Consider the following 16,799-nt stretch of genomic DNA (forward strand, 5'->3'; position numbering starts at 1 on the left):
GTCCTCATGGTCCTCCTGCGTAGTCCTCATGGTTGTCATTTGTTTTCTGACCTACTCATTTTCTGAATTTATTTCCTCTAATGCCTTGCATGCGCTTCTAGTGATCCCTGAGTTTTTTCAACTCTGCTTCCATAGGCTGCATCTTTCCCTTTGTTCTGGTCCGTTCGAGTTCCCATTCAGCCGTTTCTTTTTCCCAATCTTCTCCTGCTAAGCTGAAATCTCCTGGCATTTCTAACTATGTAACGAAAGAAAAGGATGCTCTTCTCTCGGTGCCCTTCATCAATCCATTCCCACTCCCCGGGTCCCACTGCAAGAACTTGATGGGAGAACCACCAAATAACCATAGTTTCCAAGACGCAAGTGCTAGGAGAACAGGGTCAGAATCCAGATACCACTGTGAGCTCGTGTCCCACTCCATGTAACCTGCAATCCTAACAGAGTGGAAGGCAACCTCCAAAAGAATATCATCTGAAGATCTGAGAAGTCTAGCTCCCGACTGAACATAGAGACAAGGGTCTCCTCATGTGCATCCTGCAAGGCAATGACCTATAAGGGAACACCCGTCCCCGTGAAAGCTCCCAACCAAGTGGACTCTGTGATCGGTATGTTGTGTATATCTATCCACTCTATTGGTATGGCTGCCTCTATTTGCTGCATCGTGACTGCACTCCCTCTGAGGTGGCCAACTGATAAGAGTCTCTGATCCTCTGGAAGCTGTCTAAAAGCCTTCCAGGCACCTACAGTGGAAGCAGGTCCCCTCTCCCATCTAGACCACTGCATATAATGTGACACTCCTAGTGATCTGCCATGCTCATCCAATATAGATTCATTCCACATGACTGGCTGCTTGTCTATCTCTTCACGAGAGGAGGGTGTAACTCTCCGAAGAGTGTCTCTGAAGCTGTCCCAAGCTTTCAGAATGGAAGCCATGAGAGGGAAAGAGGGAGATCTAAGATGGGCTCAAGTAAAAATCCATCTCGAGCTGTCCATCCAATCTCCCCCGTGAGAAGGTGTACAAGATTGAAGGCTGCGTAGGAAAAAATCTTTCCAAGGCTCCTGTCCAGGCATCAATCCTCTCACTAGAAACTTGCAGAGCAAGGCCATACACTGCAAGTTCGGATCAATGATATTGAGACCTCCTTCTCCAGTGGGGAGAATGAGGGTCTCCCAAGCCACCCTGGCTACAACATCTGAGGTGCCATCTAACCCACTCCAGAGAAAGTTCTTGATAGATCTCATGAGCTCAGATATACAACCTCTAGATCCGCACCAACAAGAGCAAAAAAACTAGGCAGTAGCCAATAATATATGGTTCACAACCACTACTCTGGATGCAAGGTCAAGTCTGGCAGAACTCCAAAAAATGAGTTTCCTCCTGATGCTCTCCAACACGGGAGCAAACTGCTGTGCTGGAGAGATGCCTACCCCAACCTGGCATCCTAGATACTTGCTGGAAATACCCCTCGGAATCCAAGTGAATCCTATGTCAATCCCCCTATCTGGAGTGTCCTCATCACTAATCCAATAGCCATTGGATTTGTTCCAATTAATATGAGTCCGTGCTGCAGTGCATAACAAATCCAAGGCAGTCTTGAAAGAGGTGAGTGTCAGCGGTGTGGCATCCAAAAAAAAGCCGTATCATCTGCTAGCTCACTATCCAATAGCTCATCCTCCTGCCTCAACGGAAGACTCAGCCCTATAATATCAGCTTGAGCTCTAAGGTAATAGCTCATAGCTTCGGCCACAAATAAAAAGAGAAAGGGGGCTAAAGGACATCCCTGACGGACCGATATGGTAAGCTGAAACTTGTCTCCCCTGACTCCACCAATGAGAACCTGGCTATGGGCTGATCTGTAAAGAGCTGACTCCCCTCCGATCCATGCATCCGTGAATCCAAAGCGAGTGAGGGTACCCTCTAGAAAGCCCCAGTCTACTCTGTCATAAGCTTTCTCAAAGTTCAGGAGTAGAATGGCTTGCCCATGGCCATTATGCATGGCCTATTCCAGAAGCCTCCCAAAATGAGAAGATATTATCAAAGATGCTCCTGCCATGCACAAATCTTGTCTGCATATCATGTATAAGATCTGGAAGAAAGGGATGTAGACGTAGGCTGATTGCTTTTACTAGGATTTTGTACAAAGTGCCCAACAAAGTGATCGGTCTCCACTGAGACACTAAATTCCTGCAACCTCCTTTTGGAATAAGATGAATGAGGCACTCAGTAAGTGAGTCTGGCATTTCACCGGAGTCCCAAATGCCCTGTAGGGCTGAGGTAATGTGATCCCCAATCTGATCCCAAAAAGAAATAAAGAAAGAGGGTGTAAGCCCATCTGAACCAGGGCACTTGCCCTCGTGAAGGGTAGAGAGAGCAGTCCTGAACTCTATGTTGGTGAATGGTGCATCAAGTGAGACTATCATATCTCCAGTCACCAACATAGGTAAGTGCTGCCAAATAACAACTCGAGCATCATCTGTGGCCTGAGTGTCAGGATCTGCTGTAAGAAGGGAGGCATAGAATTCTGTGGCTATCTGCAAGACGGTATCTGGATGTGTCTGTAAAACTCCGTGTGAGTCAACAAGCTGTGAAACGCTCTCCTTACTATGTCTGGGACTAGGAGTAGAGAAGAATTGCTTGTTGACCCTACCTCTCGTCTGAGTCCAAAATGACTCTCTGGCATGAAAGGCATACTTTGCTCTCCCAGGCGCTCTTGAACCCAAGCATCTATAGGCCTCTTCTGCTCTTCCCTCTGAAGAGCAGCCAACTGCTGGCGGATACCTGTCTCTCGCTTGAGGATCTCACCTCTCTTGAATTGAGCAATCGCCTCTGTGAGGCCCTCCTCTGCGTAGAATGCATCCGGAATCCTGATACTGGCAGAGCGACTCCTCACATGAGGATCTGAATCAAACAGAACAACTAGAAAATGATCTAAAGTGGACACCCCAGGTGTAATGCATACTGTCCCACCTTTGTCTAGAGCCCAATCATCCACATAAAATTTGTCAATCCGTATATGGATAGGCATCTGCAACCTCCTGTTCGACCAAGAAAACAGGAGTGACTGCGGCTGAGTGTGGAAAGCATCATCATGCCATGCATCTCTGCCACTGTACTGAAAAAGGAAGGCATCCCAGGTTGTTCTCTCTAGGGAATGTAAACCACCTTCCCTACCACCTCTTTTGTATGTGGGCATTTCAACCATGTTGAAATCACCCCCAATGATCCAAGACTTTGCAATGCATGGCCAAGAAAGTAGCTCCTTCCATAGGACACGGTCCCCTCTTGAATTGGGGGCATAGAGGTTTAAGAAGCCAACCTTACGTCCACCAATCAAAAGAATGATCCACTAATCACGGATTAGTGATTTCTCTTGTCATGACATTCCCATGGTGCCACGGACCCTCCCTTACAGGCAGGAGATATTCCTTCATTGCCGACACTCGTGCCATAATCCATGCTCGTGACACTTTTTTGGCCGAGGCCCACCTGCAGCCCTCTTCCTCTGCTCCACACTCTTCACCTCTTGAAAGAGACAAGGGGCTTTTAGCTTCTACTCCATCATCCGCAGGGATCCTCCGCACAACTGCGCCAGTTGCATCATTCAGGAATTCTTTTGCAGTTCTTGCAGACATGGCAGAGTTTGAGTTAGAGGAGTTTGTACCCTCTACCCTTGGGGAGTACCTTGTTCAGTTTACTGTGGATAGAGCTTCCCCTTTTGCAGGTGTGGGAGTGCTTTCCCCAGTTGACTTCCCTCCTCTCGATAGGAGGATGCTTTCCCAGGAGAGGGATATCTTCGCTACCAGGTCGGGTAGGGTTTTTCATCCGACCTCTTTCTCTCACCAATGAGGATTGTTAGTTGGAACGTTTAGGGCCTCGGAGGTGTATCTCACTGCCGCCGTAGGCAGCTGATTCCTAACCAACTCCATCCAGGTGTTACTGGGGGCCCCATCAATATTCTCACGATTCAGAAACACAAATTGGATGTCAGGGATTGTTCCAAGTTGGGTAAGCTTCTCTCACGGCATACTTTTTTGTCACCCGCCTTGGGCACAAGGGGAGGTATTTGCATTTCTGTTTCTTATTTGATGCTACCCTTGGTGATTGGACATGGGATCATAGTTCCCTCTAGAGCTAGTAGACATTAAAACATTATTATATATAATACACCAATGGTGTAACATGTATATGTATTTATGATGGACACCGACCGATTTGTTATGCCGGTGGATCATCTCAGTAGATAGGATTAGTCGAGCTAGAACCACTGCTTCAGACGACATCAAATTCGGACATGTGACACTCATTCTATTAATAAAAATGTGCACACACGTGTCTAGGTCCTAGGGGCAATAGGAAGGGAAGGGTGCATTAAGGTTCATTGAATGGTAGATGCATGGGTCATAGGCTAAGGGTAGGTGTAAATGGGAAGATGGAACTTGAGTGATCTCAAGGGACATTAATGAAAGGGAATCACCCTTTCATTGTGAATCTCACGTAGCATTTTTCATTCACCTTGCATTCATCCGCCATCTCTCTCCAACCTTGCATGTAGGTCAAAATAGAAACAAGTACTCTCACGAGGGCACTCTTCCCCATTGGAGGGCCAATTGGCATTCAAATTCTGCATGCATTGCACACATTTGCATTCTTGAGAAGGCTGGTTTATCACATTTGGTATCAGAGCCTCGATGATCCACTATCGAGACGGGAAATGAAGGACAGCAGCCCACGCAGTGTTTGCGGAAGGGAGCTGTATGAGAAGGCAACATGTAGGGAAGATTGTACGGAAGGCACAGAGAGAGAGAGAGCGCCACAAGGAGGCCACGAGTGTGGACAGGTGCAAAGGTGCGTGCCAAACCCGCAACGGAAGGCTTGCAGATCTACACGCGAAACTGTGTGTTGCCCGAGGCCCAGAAGGCGTTTCGTCAAGGGTTGCACGCGAAACTGCGGGCTGTCTAGGATTTGAAAGGCTGGTCATAAAGGTTATCTCTGAGGCCGACAGTCCTAAATTTGGAGCTCCTGAGGTAACGGCTTTCTCTGATTTTTTTGGTCTTTGGACGGGGAACGGGGTGTCCTAACGGGGTGACTCCCCCCGTGCGAATATAAGAGACCCCCTTCGTTCTCCCCAACGGAAAGTCGGATCGGAACAAGATTTTAAGGGGGTGATCCACCCATCAAGTACCCCCTATAATGGTATCTAGGCACCAATCCGCTCAAAGCAAGTAGCCCAAATGGAGTGTATCAGCTTACAGCATAAAAACAAGGAAGAAAGGCTAAAAGAGAAGCAAGAAGAGGTCATTTGAAGTGGTTTTTTGACACAAGTGAAGCGGGAGTCGGATAAGTACCACTAACTCTACAACATTTGACTTTCACTGTAAAATAAACCCTTTTTCTCAAATACAGCAAGTCATTTTCTTTCTTGTATTACTAAAAGGAAAGAATGGAAAGAGAAGGGATATTTAATACCGAAGTTGTCCTTTTTCCTCCACTACCAGAAGGAGAAAGGGAGAGAACACCATCACCTCCTCCTGAAGAGAATAATGTAGATGAGAGTTACACACATATTGAGTATGATAACCCACGTATAGAATTACCTTCATCTCTCCTTCAAGAAATTCTTGATAGGGAGTTTTCCTTTAGAAACGAAGGCCATCAAGATAAGAGATTGACCACGAGAAGCTTGCTCTTGCCACACTGCATCTACAGAAGGATGCTTTGATGTGGTGGTCCTTATCACAAACGAGAAAAGAGCCTATTCTTCAATGGTCCAAATTTGTAGAGTAGCTTAAGGCCACTTTCATGCCTCAGAGGCATGAAGAAGAATTGACCTTCCGTTGGGAAAGGTTCCGGCAATTCGATAACGAGAGTAATGTTGAATTTACAACTAGGTTCTGGAAACTCTCTTTAGAGTTACGTGAGAAGAGCGAGGATGATAGAAGGAAGAAGTTTTAGTAGCCCTAACCTTGAAAGTGAGGTATGAGGTTGAAATGTTCAACCCAACCACCTTGAAAGACCTCACTAAATTGGCTGAGATTGCTGAGAGGAAATTGAATCCTCGTAAGCCCTCAACAAAGGAAGGAGAAAGCTATTGTACAAAATGTTAACAGCCAATGAGTCCTGGATGGATACCATTTCCTTCCTTGACTGACGATGAGAAGAAAAAGCTAATTAAGGAGGGTAAATGTTTCGGATGTAAGAAACATAAGCCAGGGCATCCATGGCATAAATGTCTTACTCTATTAGCCAAAACTGCCAAAACGAATTCTGTAAAAGGGAAAGGCAAAGCATTCAAGCAGGAGGGTGAGGCTTCTACCTCCTCATCCCAAGACTCTACGGTGAACATAGAACCAAGAGTAAATGCTATCCATTCAGCCAACACTGGTGTAGGGATGTGTGAACTGAAAAGAGAGTAGGCGTATTCATTGTAGAGTATGGACAGAGAATAAATATTTTTCTCCTCCGTGTAGAGCATCTGATAGGATGAATAGGACTGAAATAGAAGAGTTGGAAAAAAAGAAAAGAAGAGATTGAAGGTCTATAGTTTCTATAGATTAAGTACTTCTTCATCACAAAATCATCTATAGCCAAGCTCCACCTAGTTCAATGAAACATTTGGGTGAGAGAATCGTTTTAATACTGACCAGTTTGTTGAGAATATGTTTCAGCTTCTTGAGCAGGTTACTATAAAGAGATTTCAGCAGCGAAGTATTCAGAAGAGGATTCTGAGCATGAAGAGATAATGAAGAGGCACTGTAGTGGTACTTCTGCATTTTGAATATTTAGCATCTAGAGGAACCAGAACTTAAAGATGGGATTTCAGTTCTGATTCAAAAGAGATCGTGTACTACCAAGAGAAGACTATTTGCAGATTATGAAGAGGAGATGCAAATGCAGAAGTAAAAGAGAAGCGTACGCAGGAGAAAGAGACGAGAGGATCCAGAAGAGGACTTCTGCCCATTCAAGCAGGAGGGAGTGTCATTGTCATGACAAGAGAAATCACTAATCCGTGATTAGTAGACATTAAAACATTATTATATATAATACGCCAATGGTGTAACATGTATATGTATTTATGATGGACACCGACTGATTTGTTATGGCGGTGGATCATCTCAGTAGATAGGACTAGTCGAGCTGGAGCCACTGCATCAGATGGCATCAAATTTGGACATGTGACACTCATTCTATTAATAAAAATGTGCACACACATGTCTAGGTCCTAGGGGCAATAAGAAGGGAAGGGTGCATTAAGGTGCATTGAAAGGTCGATGCATGGGTCATAGGCTAAGGGTAGGTGTAAATGGGAAGATGGAACTTGAGTGATCTCAAGGGACATTGATGAAAGGGTATCACCCTTTCATTGTGAATCTCACATAGCATTTTTCATTCACCTTGCATTCATCGGCCATCTCTCTCCAACCTTGCATGTAGGTCGAAATAGAAACAAGTACTCTCACGAGGGCGCTCTCCCGCATTGGAGGGCCAATCGGCATTCAAATTTTGCATGCATTGCACACATTTGCATTCTTGAGAAGGCTGGTTTATCATAGAGAAGCCTCATGAGGTGGAACTGACTGGCACCCAACGGGGGACGACTGGAACAGGACATGCTGATGGTCCTATTCGCGCTGCTGTAGGTCCTGGACGAGAAGCTGATGGTCTTGGGCAAGAAGTGGAAGGTCCAGCAGCGCGAGAAGTGAGAGGACGTGCAGTAGATTGTGAAGAAGGTCCAGCCGAGGTGGTGCTATGAGGTGCTACACCCGTGGACCTTTTAGGCCTTTTCTTTTTTCTCTTCCTTGGGCAATCTCTGGCAAAATGTCCAGGGGTCCTGCATATCCTACACTGATCCTGTCTCCCAGCGATCTCGACTCTCTGCCTAAAGAATGAGCCATCTAGACGCTTGAGCATGATGTGGTCATCTGTAAGGTTAGGGTCAGAGACAACGACCCTAACACGTGGTACCCTGTCCGATCTAACTACCTCTGCTACCGAAGAAGGCATCCCAGGAAGGCGGGGGATGTCGGTGACAATCCCGAAAGCGGCTCCAATGGAAGATAAGAGTCGATGGTACACCTGAGGGAGGGTGGGGAATCTGAGGAAGAGTGAAAACGTCTGGCCATCCTCCTCCACAGGGTCAAAGCCCAACGAGAAAGGTGTCAAGAAAATCCTCTTGGAGCTCAGTGCCAAAGGACGGGCTTGAAGCACTGTACCTGTTGCATCCGGGGAATAAAAAACAACCTGAAAGAAACCTCGACCAAGTAGACGAACATCTGTGAGGTGCCCTACGAGGTCTCCAGGTAAAGCGGCGAGCATCTCAGTCCTTGGCCTGTAACCTGGAAGGGTGGGACCCATGGATGCGAGCAAAGAGCGATGTCAAGCTCTCTTGCTATGTATCTTTTCTGAGCTGCTGCAACTCGTCTTTTGAGAAAGTGATGGTTTTCGCGGCCGGTGGAAGCTGGCGAGGATTGGCCGAAGGCTGAGCCATTGTCAATCGAGGTGTGAAGGCCGACTCGAACACATAAAAGCTCCATCCGACCAAAAAATGCTGCTAGGATAAGGCGAGGAAGAGGAGGGAGGATGAAGACGGGGGGGGGCTGAGGGGGAAGAAGAGAGGTAGGGGGGGGAGGGTGAGGGCTAAGGGGAGAGAGGGGGATGAAGGAGGGTGAGGGGGGGAGATAGGCTAGGAAGGAGGGCGAGAGGCCAAGAGGGGGGCAGCAGGGGGCGAGATGAGAGGAGGCGGCAATCGAGAGAGGGAGAGGGAGTTAGGAGGGTAGGGCGGAGAGGGAAGGGGATGTAGAGGGTAGGCGGAGATGGAGGGAGGGCTAGGGAGTGAGGGCGGAGAGGGTAGGGGGTAGGCGGAGGGGGTAGGCGGAGGGGCTAGGGGGTGAGGGCTGAGAGGCTAGGGGGTAGGTAGAGGGGCTGGGAGAGAGGGTGGAGAGAGGGGGTTAGGCGGAGAGGTGAGAGGAGGGCAGCGGGAGGGAGAGGAGAGGGCTAGCAGAGGGGAGTCTTGGGAGTGTGTATAGCACTCACAAAGTTATTATAGGTTAACTATGGTCTACTACAAGAGATGATTGGCCTGCATTACATCAATTTAAGACTGAGAGTCTTTAGGTTTGGATTTGAAATCTCTGATTAGTGCTTTTCCATCTCTGTAAACAGCCCATTTTCCTTCCTTTCGAGCATCCTTCACTTTAGTCAGTTCAGTGGCCTTCAATTTCAGCTGAGTTACGGTGAGCTCCTCCGCTATCCATATTTTAATACCTTTCAACTTATTGGTTTGCTTGAGAATCTTGCTTCTTTTCATTTTGTTATGAAAGCATACTTTGGCTTGTGTCCCTTTTTGTAAGACAGCTATTACATCATCAGCATCCCACTCTATTTGTGGGGTTCTTTCTACGATATTTTCCAGCTTTTTCTTTTGACTTCCTTCAAACCAGCCCTCTAGTAGCTCCCCTATGCGTATGAGTCGTGTATTAGCCACCTTCTTTTCCTATTCTTGTACTTCTTCATATACATACGATGTGTTGACTTTAGTATCCAATGTTGCTGTAATTTCCTGTTTCACTGATTGGAGCAGAGTTGTAACCAAGTCTATTACTGCAATATTTCTTGAACGATTTCCTGTTTCCCTTGTCCTTCCCATGCATTTGTTTTCCTCTCTAGAGCTGCAAGTCTAAGCTTGAGTTCATGGATTTCCTGCTGTAGGTAATAAATACGTTCTTGTGGGCCTATCATGCTGACCATTCTCTTCTGCTGTAGATAGTTCTTGGCATATGGGGAAGGCGTCTTTGCAAACACGTAAGGGGGGGGGGGGGGCGAAGGGAGGGCAGTGACTGAGCAGTATGAGGCTTTGGTCAGGGTCGAGGTATCCTAGCTTCCCCATTCATGGTGGCATGCGTGTATATTGGACACCCTCCTGCTGCTGTGACTAACCCCTAGGGTTGGGTTGGGGGCTCAGCCCACACCCTGGAGCGTGAGTCTTGCTAAAAGCTCCTGCTCCGGCTGACGGGCTGGCACTGACGAGGAGGGCGCTGCTGACGGGCTAGTGCTAACGAGGCGACTGGCAGCGGAATTGCTCTTGTTCATGTTGACGAGGAGGGTGCTATTGACGGGCTAGCGTTGACGAGGCGACTGGTGGCGCAATAGCAAGGCTAGCGCAGGGCTACCAGAGAGAGAGAGAGAGAGAGAGAGAGAGAGAGAGAGAGAGAGAGAGAGAGAGAGATTTTATTAGAGTCTTCGGAAGACCGATGGGTCTATGAGACTGAAAGAAAACCTGATACAAATCACAGTAAGGGTGGAGCTACTGAAACAAGCATCATCACCCGTGCTGAATCCTAAGTCTGATCATACATAGTCAAATACATTTGGATGTAACAATGAAAAGAAAAGGATTGGAGTAGAGCGGAATCCTCCGTATGTCATGTCGCCCTGGCTGGTGCATAGCCGGTGATGGGACGTTGGCGCCCGTCAAGGGGTGCCGTGCGTCTCAGTCTCCTAGACAAGACTCGACGCAAGACCAGAGCCACCGTGACTCCCGTGGGACGTATCCCGGGTCTAAACAATGACGGGAGGTTCCCTAGAGTGATCTGTGTGTCCCCTCGATGTCTTGTGTGTCGTGATGCGGTCGTCAGGTCGGGGTCTCTGTCACGTCTGCGGCTAGAGACTGGACGATCAATGTCACTTGATGGGAAGAACTTTGTGATCCTGCTTTGAGAGGTGTCTGATGATGTGGCCAAGCCCCGTCGCCTGAGTAAGTACTCTATGTCGGACCCCCTTGTGAATGAAGGCCGCGAGGCATCTCTGATCTAGGTAGGCGAGGAATCTGAAAAGAGCCCAGAGCTGTCTCTGAAGAGGTAGTGGTAGCGACCTCGGATCTCGTAGTACACTGGGCACTTGAAAATAAAATGCTCCTCCGACTCAACCTCCTGACAGTCGCACAATATGCATAAGCGATGCTCCCTAGGAGTCCCCTCTGCTCTGCCGCTCTCTATGCGGAGGCGGTGTGATGATACCCGGAACTGTCCGGTGGAGATCCGTAGTGAGTGAGGCATATGAAGCTCAGTGTACCCCGGTGGTGTGATGAATCCCTCCTCCGAAATACGAAGACAGTAATGTCTGTAGAAACTCAGCTTCACTGGAAGCTCCCTCGGCTCCAACCAGGTCCTAAAGGTGTGTAGCTGCAGGAGATCCTCTCGAATGACTTGGTTGGTGTGTGGCCCGATTGGGATGGTGGGTGGGAGTACCGGAGGGGCATCTAAACTATACTGAAAAGGAGGTATCCTATTGATGTGGAACCCTAGTCTCACAAACCATCTGTGAGTCCGTGCATACTAGCATCGCTTGTCTCCCTCTGCTACCAACCTCATGGAGGAATCAAGAGCCAACCATGGCAACCTCTGTCTCCCCGATGTGCAGTCCCCATATGATCTATTAACATCCGCAGAAAGCCTCACGGGCTTATGGGACAAAGTGCAAAACATAAGTCCTTACATCATCTGGATAAACCAGAGAGGGTCGAGGACTCAGGAGTGCACATGGCAACTCAGCTCGAGCTTATTAAAGCACAAGTCTAAGTTGTAGTCCTATATTAGGAAGGCCTTCATTACATCAGTTTAAGATTGAGGGTCTTTAGGATTAGATTTGAAATCTCGGATTAATGCTATTCCATCTTGATAGACTACCCATTTTCCAGCTTTACGTGCGTCCTTGACTTTGGTGAGTTCACTATTCCTATGTTTGAGCTGAGTCGGAGTGAGCTCCTCAGCTATCCATATCTTTGTACCCTTCAGCTTATTTGTCTATTGGAGGATTTTGACTCTCTCTATCCTTTCATTGAAATAAACTTGCACTTGTGTTCCCTTTTGAGCGATGCGATGTAGCTAATGTGGTTTTCATTCCATTCAATTTGAGGTATATTCTTCTTGAGACATATTATTTTCTCATCTTCTGTGAGAGCTACATCCTCACTAGAGCTGCAACAGCAATCTTTGAGCAACCCCCCAACGCGTAGTATTTTCTTGTTATGTACTACTGGTTCCTGCTCTTTAACTTCTGCATAGACATCTGCTTTATTAATCTTATTGCTGGCCACAATAGCCATCTCTTCCTTGGCTGAGTTAACCTGAGTCTTGATCATCTCTTTGACCGTAGAAACGAGTGTTGGTGTTGGTGGGGATGTGCTGCATTTTTCCATAACCTTTGCAATAATATCTTGATTGTCCTTGCTCTCCATCTCCTTTACTTTTCTTCCAAGAGTTGCAACCATAAGCCTGAGCTCTCTAATTTCATGCTGTAGGTAGTAGATTTGTTCCTGTGGGTCTGATCCAATCCTTCTTTTGAATGTCAATGCATAGGGGCTAGGTGTTGCTGCAACAGAGGAGTGCGAAGGCTTGCTGGTCGGGGTAGAGACGAACAGCTTCGTCTTGGGAAACTCCATATTGACCTGCATCAATCTGAGAAAACCCCTTTGTTGAAGCTAACCCCGAAGCTGGGCTAGGGGTTCAGCCCAGCCAAGGTTTGTGTGAAAAGAAGGTGAGCTGCTCCTTGAACCGCTGCTGCTGTTACGAAAGAGGACGAGTGACGGTGGAGTGGAGGCTGATGGAGGGCTAGCACAAAGCTAGCGGAGGGGGGCTGACGGGGAGCTAGCAGAGGGCTAGTGGAGGTGGAGCGGGGAGCTAGTGGAGGGCTAGCGGAGGTGGAGCAGGGAGCTAGCGGGGGCTGACGCGGGGGGGAGAGAGAGAGAGAGAGAGAGAGAGAGAGAGAGAGAGAGAGAGAGTTGATTATCAAAGAAATGGAGATACATTCTGATTTTCTGATGAGAGCAGTGCATTAATTGTATCTGGAATTGAACTGGAAGCAGAATTTGCAATGTATACGTGTTGTTGTTATATATGTTATTCTTTTGTGTTTTTACTTTTCCACCAATAATATCTACAGAAGCAACAATAGTTTCCGTGCTTCGCAGCTGCTGGAGCTGGCCTTTCAGGTTCTAAAATGTTTAGGAGAACTGGTGGTGTTGAGGAGTTTGGATTTGAAGGTATTGGAGAAAATCATCAACAAGGGGTAAGCGTTAAAATCATATATAATTTGAAATCATGTGGGTTTTCAATGCATAATTTACTCAGCTGTCATAAGGGCCATATTTTTTACCAGCATATCCTATATTATTTATATGAGCATAATTTGCTTAGCTTTGTCACAAGGGAGATACTTTTAACCAGCATATCCTTTATTATTTATCTGGGAATGAAGACTTAAGTTTGGAGAAGGAACCCAATGAATTGGTATTTGCTGTGCAGCGTTTGGCAGTTGGCATTGTTGTCTCTGGTTTTATAAATGATCCAGAGGATTTCACAAAACCCTGGAAAGGACAAGACGGTGATCTAGAGAGGTAAGCTTCATCTCTTTCTATTAGAAAAGGGGGGAAGGGGGGAGGGGCGCTTTTGAACCTGAACTTTACAAAATACTTCTTGAACGCAAGATTGACTTTACAGTTTTGTTTTTGTAAACACAAGAAGCAAGCTGGAGATTGGTGGCATGCAAATGCAAGAGAGTAGAATCAATTGAGTGCTCAATAACATCAGTGCAGCTTCCCGATTTCTGCTTAACATCAATTGATACTGTCAGTCCACGGCATTACAGTGATATTCTTCTAAAATAGTGTCTAGGAATTCAAATGTGACATAAGTATTCTTCTGGTCTGCAATTCAGCAACTTCGACATATGTCGAAGATATTTCGGGCTGAAAGAAAGAAAGAAAGAAAGAAAGAAAGTTTATTAAGGTCTTCGGAAGACCGATGGGTCTATGAGACTGATATAAAACCTGATACAAACAAGCAGAAAGGGTGGACCCACTAAAACGGCCACATCACCCATGCTGACTGCTAAGTCCTAGGTAGTACTTAGTCGTATCATGAGTGATGACATCATCATCATTCTCATCATCATCAACATAATCACCATCATCATTTCAATCGTCGTCACCAGGTCAGGCCAATGTGGGGACCTCACAAGGGTGTAAGAAGTCAGGGGAGGATCGAATGGGGGCGAGGTTGTGTTGATGTGTAGCTAATGATGGAGCGCTGGCGACTGTTGATGAGCGCTGTCCGCCTCGGACCTTGGTCTCCTAGCCGTGACTCTGCTCCTCACAAGGACTATGGCAATCCCTGTGGGTTGTGTCCTAGGTCTGAAGGGAGGTGCCCAATGTGATTTGCGTGTTCGTCCGCTGTCAAGTACGACGTGACTCTGGCACTAGGTCTCTGCTGCGCCTACTATCTGTGACCATGCGGTCCGTGTGGTTCGATTGAAAGAACTCCGTGATCTTGATCTGGGACGAGTCTGACGGTAAGCCCAAGGTCTGTCTCTGTGTCCTGAGTAAAAACTCTCTGTGTCGAATTGCCTCATGATTGAAGGTGGCGAGGCACCCCTGATCTGGATATGAGAGAAGCCTGGAGAGCAATCATAGAAATAGCCCATAAAATACCTTGGCACTATTTGCCTATTGGACCTTTTTACAGCCATTATATATACAATTCAGGTCAGATTTTGGTAGTATGGCATCTTCTGCAAGTTAAAGCTCAGAGGACATGCGGTGTATTGTTATGTTCCCAGTGGGACCAAGCATGGTCTGACCTTGGATGAGCATACCTCAGGCTTGAGGCAGGGGCTTGCCCTCTAATTCTTGCCTGACTGCTGACGTCAAGATACTAGTACTATCGGGCAAACGCTTCCCAAAGGGAAGGAAACAAGCAGCTCCAAGAGGGGAAGACAAGAGACAACCCAAATGGGATGGTCACAATAATAATGAAAGGGCAAGCAAAGCCATAGGAAGGGGATGCAACCTTGAAGGTGCCAAAGAGCAATTGGGGCGGGGCGGGGAGAGCAGCATAGAGAGGAGTTCTGGGAGGAAAGGTAGCCGGCCGGGGAAGGAAGAAAGGAGCAGAGGCAACAGGCACGGGCAGGGGTGGTAGGAAGCACGGAATGGCGGAGGAGCGCATGGAGGAGGGTAGGGATGCAAATGGGAAATGGGGAGCTAGGAGAGTGGTAAGGACAGGCAAAGAAAGGGTGGAGAGGTAGCGGGCAAGCCTGGAGAGATTGGGAAGGCCCCATTCCCTCCTTTTGGGCTGTTTTTGGTGCAGTTCCCTGTTCGCCTTCCTGGTATACTCTTCTTCCCAACTGCTTCCCTCATTTTTATATCTTGTTGAGGAGACATTTGGATATTTGATTTGATAGGGTGCCTTGCATAGTGACCTTTGATATGGCTAGAGGTGCTCTCATCGTAGCTTTGAAGGTTGAGAGCTTTGTGCAAAAACTTCTGAACAATTCAATGTTGGGGTGTATTGCTGGCCTAATTTCCACCAACAAGCAGGTTTAGGATTGATTTGAGGTGCACTCAAGGGAAGTCACACCTATGAGGTACCATTTATGGTGAGTCTCTCTCCTCAACTCACTGTTATGGAGACCACCCATGTCCGGACCCCTCTGTACGTTAGGAGCCGACCTAATTTTTATATTCCCTTGGTACCATGACTTCACCATTGAGAGGGTGGAGATGAAGCCTCATATATGATGCTTTTTAGTGATCATGGCTCCTAGACCTACCACAAGAGTACCACAATCTCCTTGAGAATGCTTAAACAGGTCATGGATCAAGCTATTGACTTGTTAGGAGCAATAGACCATGTACTTACCGTCTTTTGTGCACTAGGCACTCACTGAAAATCAAGCTTTGATGAGGGCTCAAGTAATTTTCAAAGGATAGCCAAGCATCAATCTCTTTTATGAGTACAGTGATTTCTTGCCTATTGGGGAAGTAGCTATAAGATGTGCATGGATGCACAGCTTTTAGCGACATGTATTGGGAGAGTGGGTGGCCTCAAGAAGTGGAGCATCCTACTTCATATTAGCCTCACCCTTTCTAATTTCATTTGGAATTCTCTTACATGAAGTGTGTTTTTACATATTATGCTCAATTCGGTCTCATGTCGATAATGTGTCCCGACTTCCTCTTAAAGTGGAAGAAGCTTCCATGCACCTTCGTTCTCCTTTTCTGCGGAGGTGGATGCTTGATTGCAATGCTTTTTCCCCCCTTTGAGGCAATGCCTTTGCGTTGGGCAGATATTCCACGTCTCTCCATGTGGTACTGCTATTCGGGGCTCCTCTTCCCTCTTTTGGTTCCCTTTTTTTGATTGTTTCTTAAAAAAAGCACTCGCAGAGTGCCATATTAGCCAAGCAATTCATGCCTATCTCAAATCATTAGAAGTATTCTCTGTTGACTCAAGATTGTGCAAAATGCCTTCCATTTTATCGAGGTCTCTTGATGAACATGTAAGGATTGGTCTCTTTCCCTCGGCAATCATGCACATTCTAAATGGCTTCAAAAACTTATTTTTTATCTGCTTTAGGGCTTTTGTGTCTTCCATGTAACTCATCTAGGGTTTTTTTTCTCAAAAACGCGACTCTTGCAATCAGCATTTTGAGCCTGTAGTCAACAAGCCATGCACCTTTCTTTGCACTGGATTTACTTGTTAGAGCAGTTCTTGATAACACCATCTCTTCAATTTGATGCAAATGAGAGTAGAAACTAAGAAATTTATCAGACCGAATTTGCTGGACAACCCTTGAATTTATCAGAGGCTTTTAGTTTGCCTATCGTATCTGTTGCACTCTTTAGTGCCCTTGGGTGAACAATCATCTTTATGGATGCAAAGAGAGAGGTTATATTGTTTTCAAGAAATGTTTTTTAATTTTCATATTACTGATGTGGTACTTTTTGGGGTTCCCCCAGATTATTGGTTACATA

General features: G+C 46.7%; 1 protein-coding gene across 2 annotated transcripts in view; it reads left to right on the plus strand.

Annotated features, from left to right (window-relative positions):
* Nucleotides 1-16,799, plus strand: part of LOC147890389 (transmembrane and coiled-coil domain-containing protein STS1-like) — a 74,920-nt gene that overhangs the window by 16,832 nt on the left and 41,289 nt on the right. For both annotated transcript variants that reach the window (XM_087390547.1, XM_087390548.1), the window contains exons 7-8: nt 12,963-13,060; nt 13,297-13,388. In XM_087390547.1, the coding sequence (XP_087246673.1) occupies nt 12,963-13,060; nt 13,297-13,388 (190 nt within the window). The remainder of the gene's footprint in view (nt 1-12,962; nt 13,061-13,296; nt 13,389-16,799) is intronic.

The sequence above is a fragment of the Dipteris shenzhenensis genome, chromosome 19 (assembly GCF_047967505.1).
Source record: "Dipteris shenzhenensis isolate YYH24624 ecotype China chromosome 19, Dip_SZ_1.0, whole genome shotgun sequence".
NCBI lineage: Eukaryota > Viridiplantae > Streptophyta > Polypodiopsida > Gleicheniales > Dipteridaceae > Dipteris > Dipteris shenzhenensis.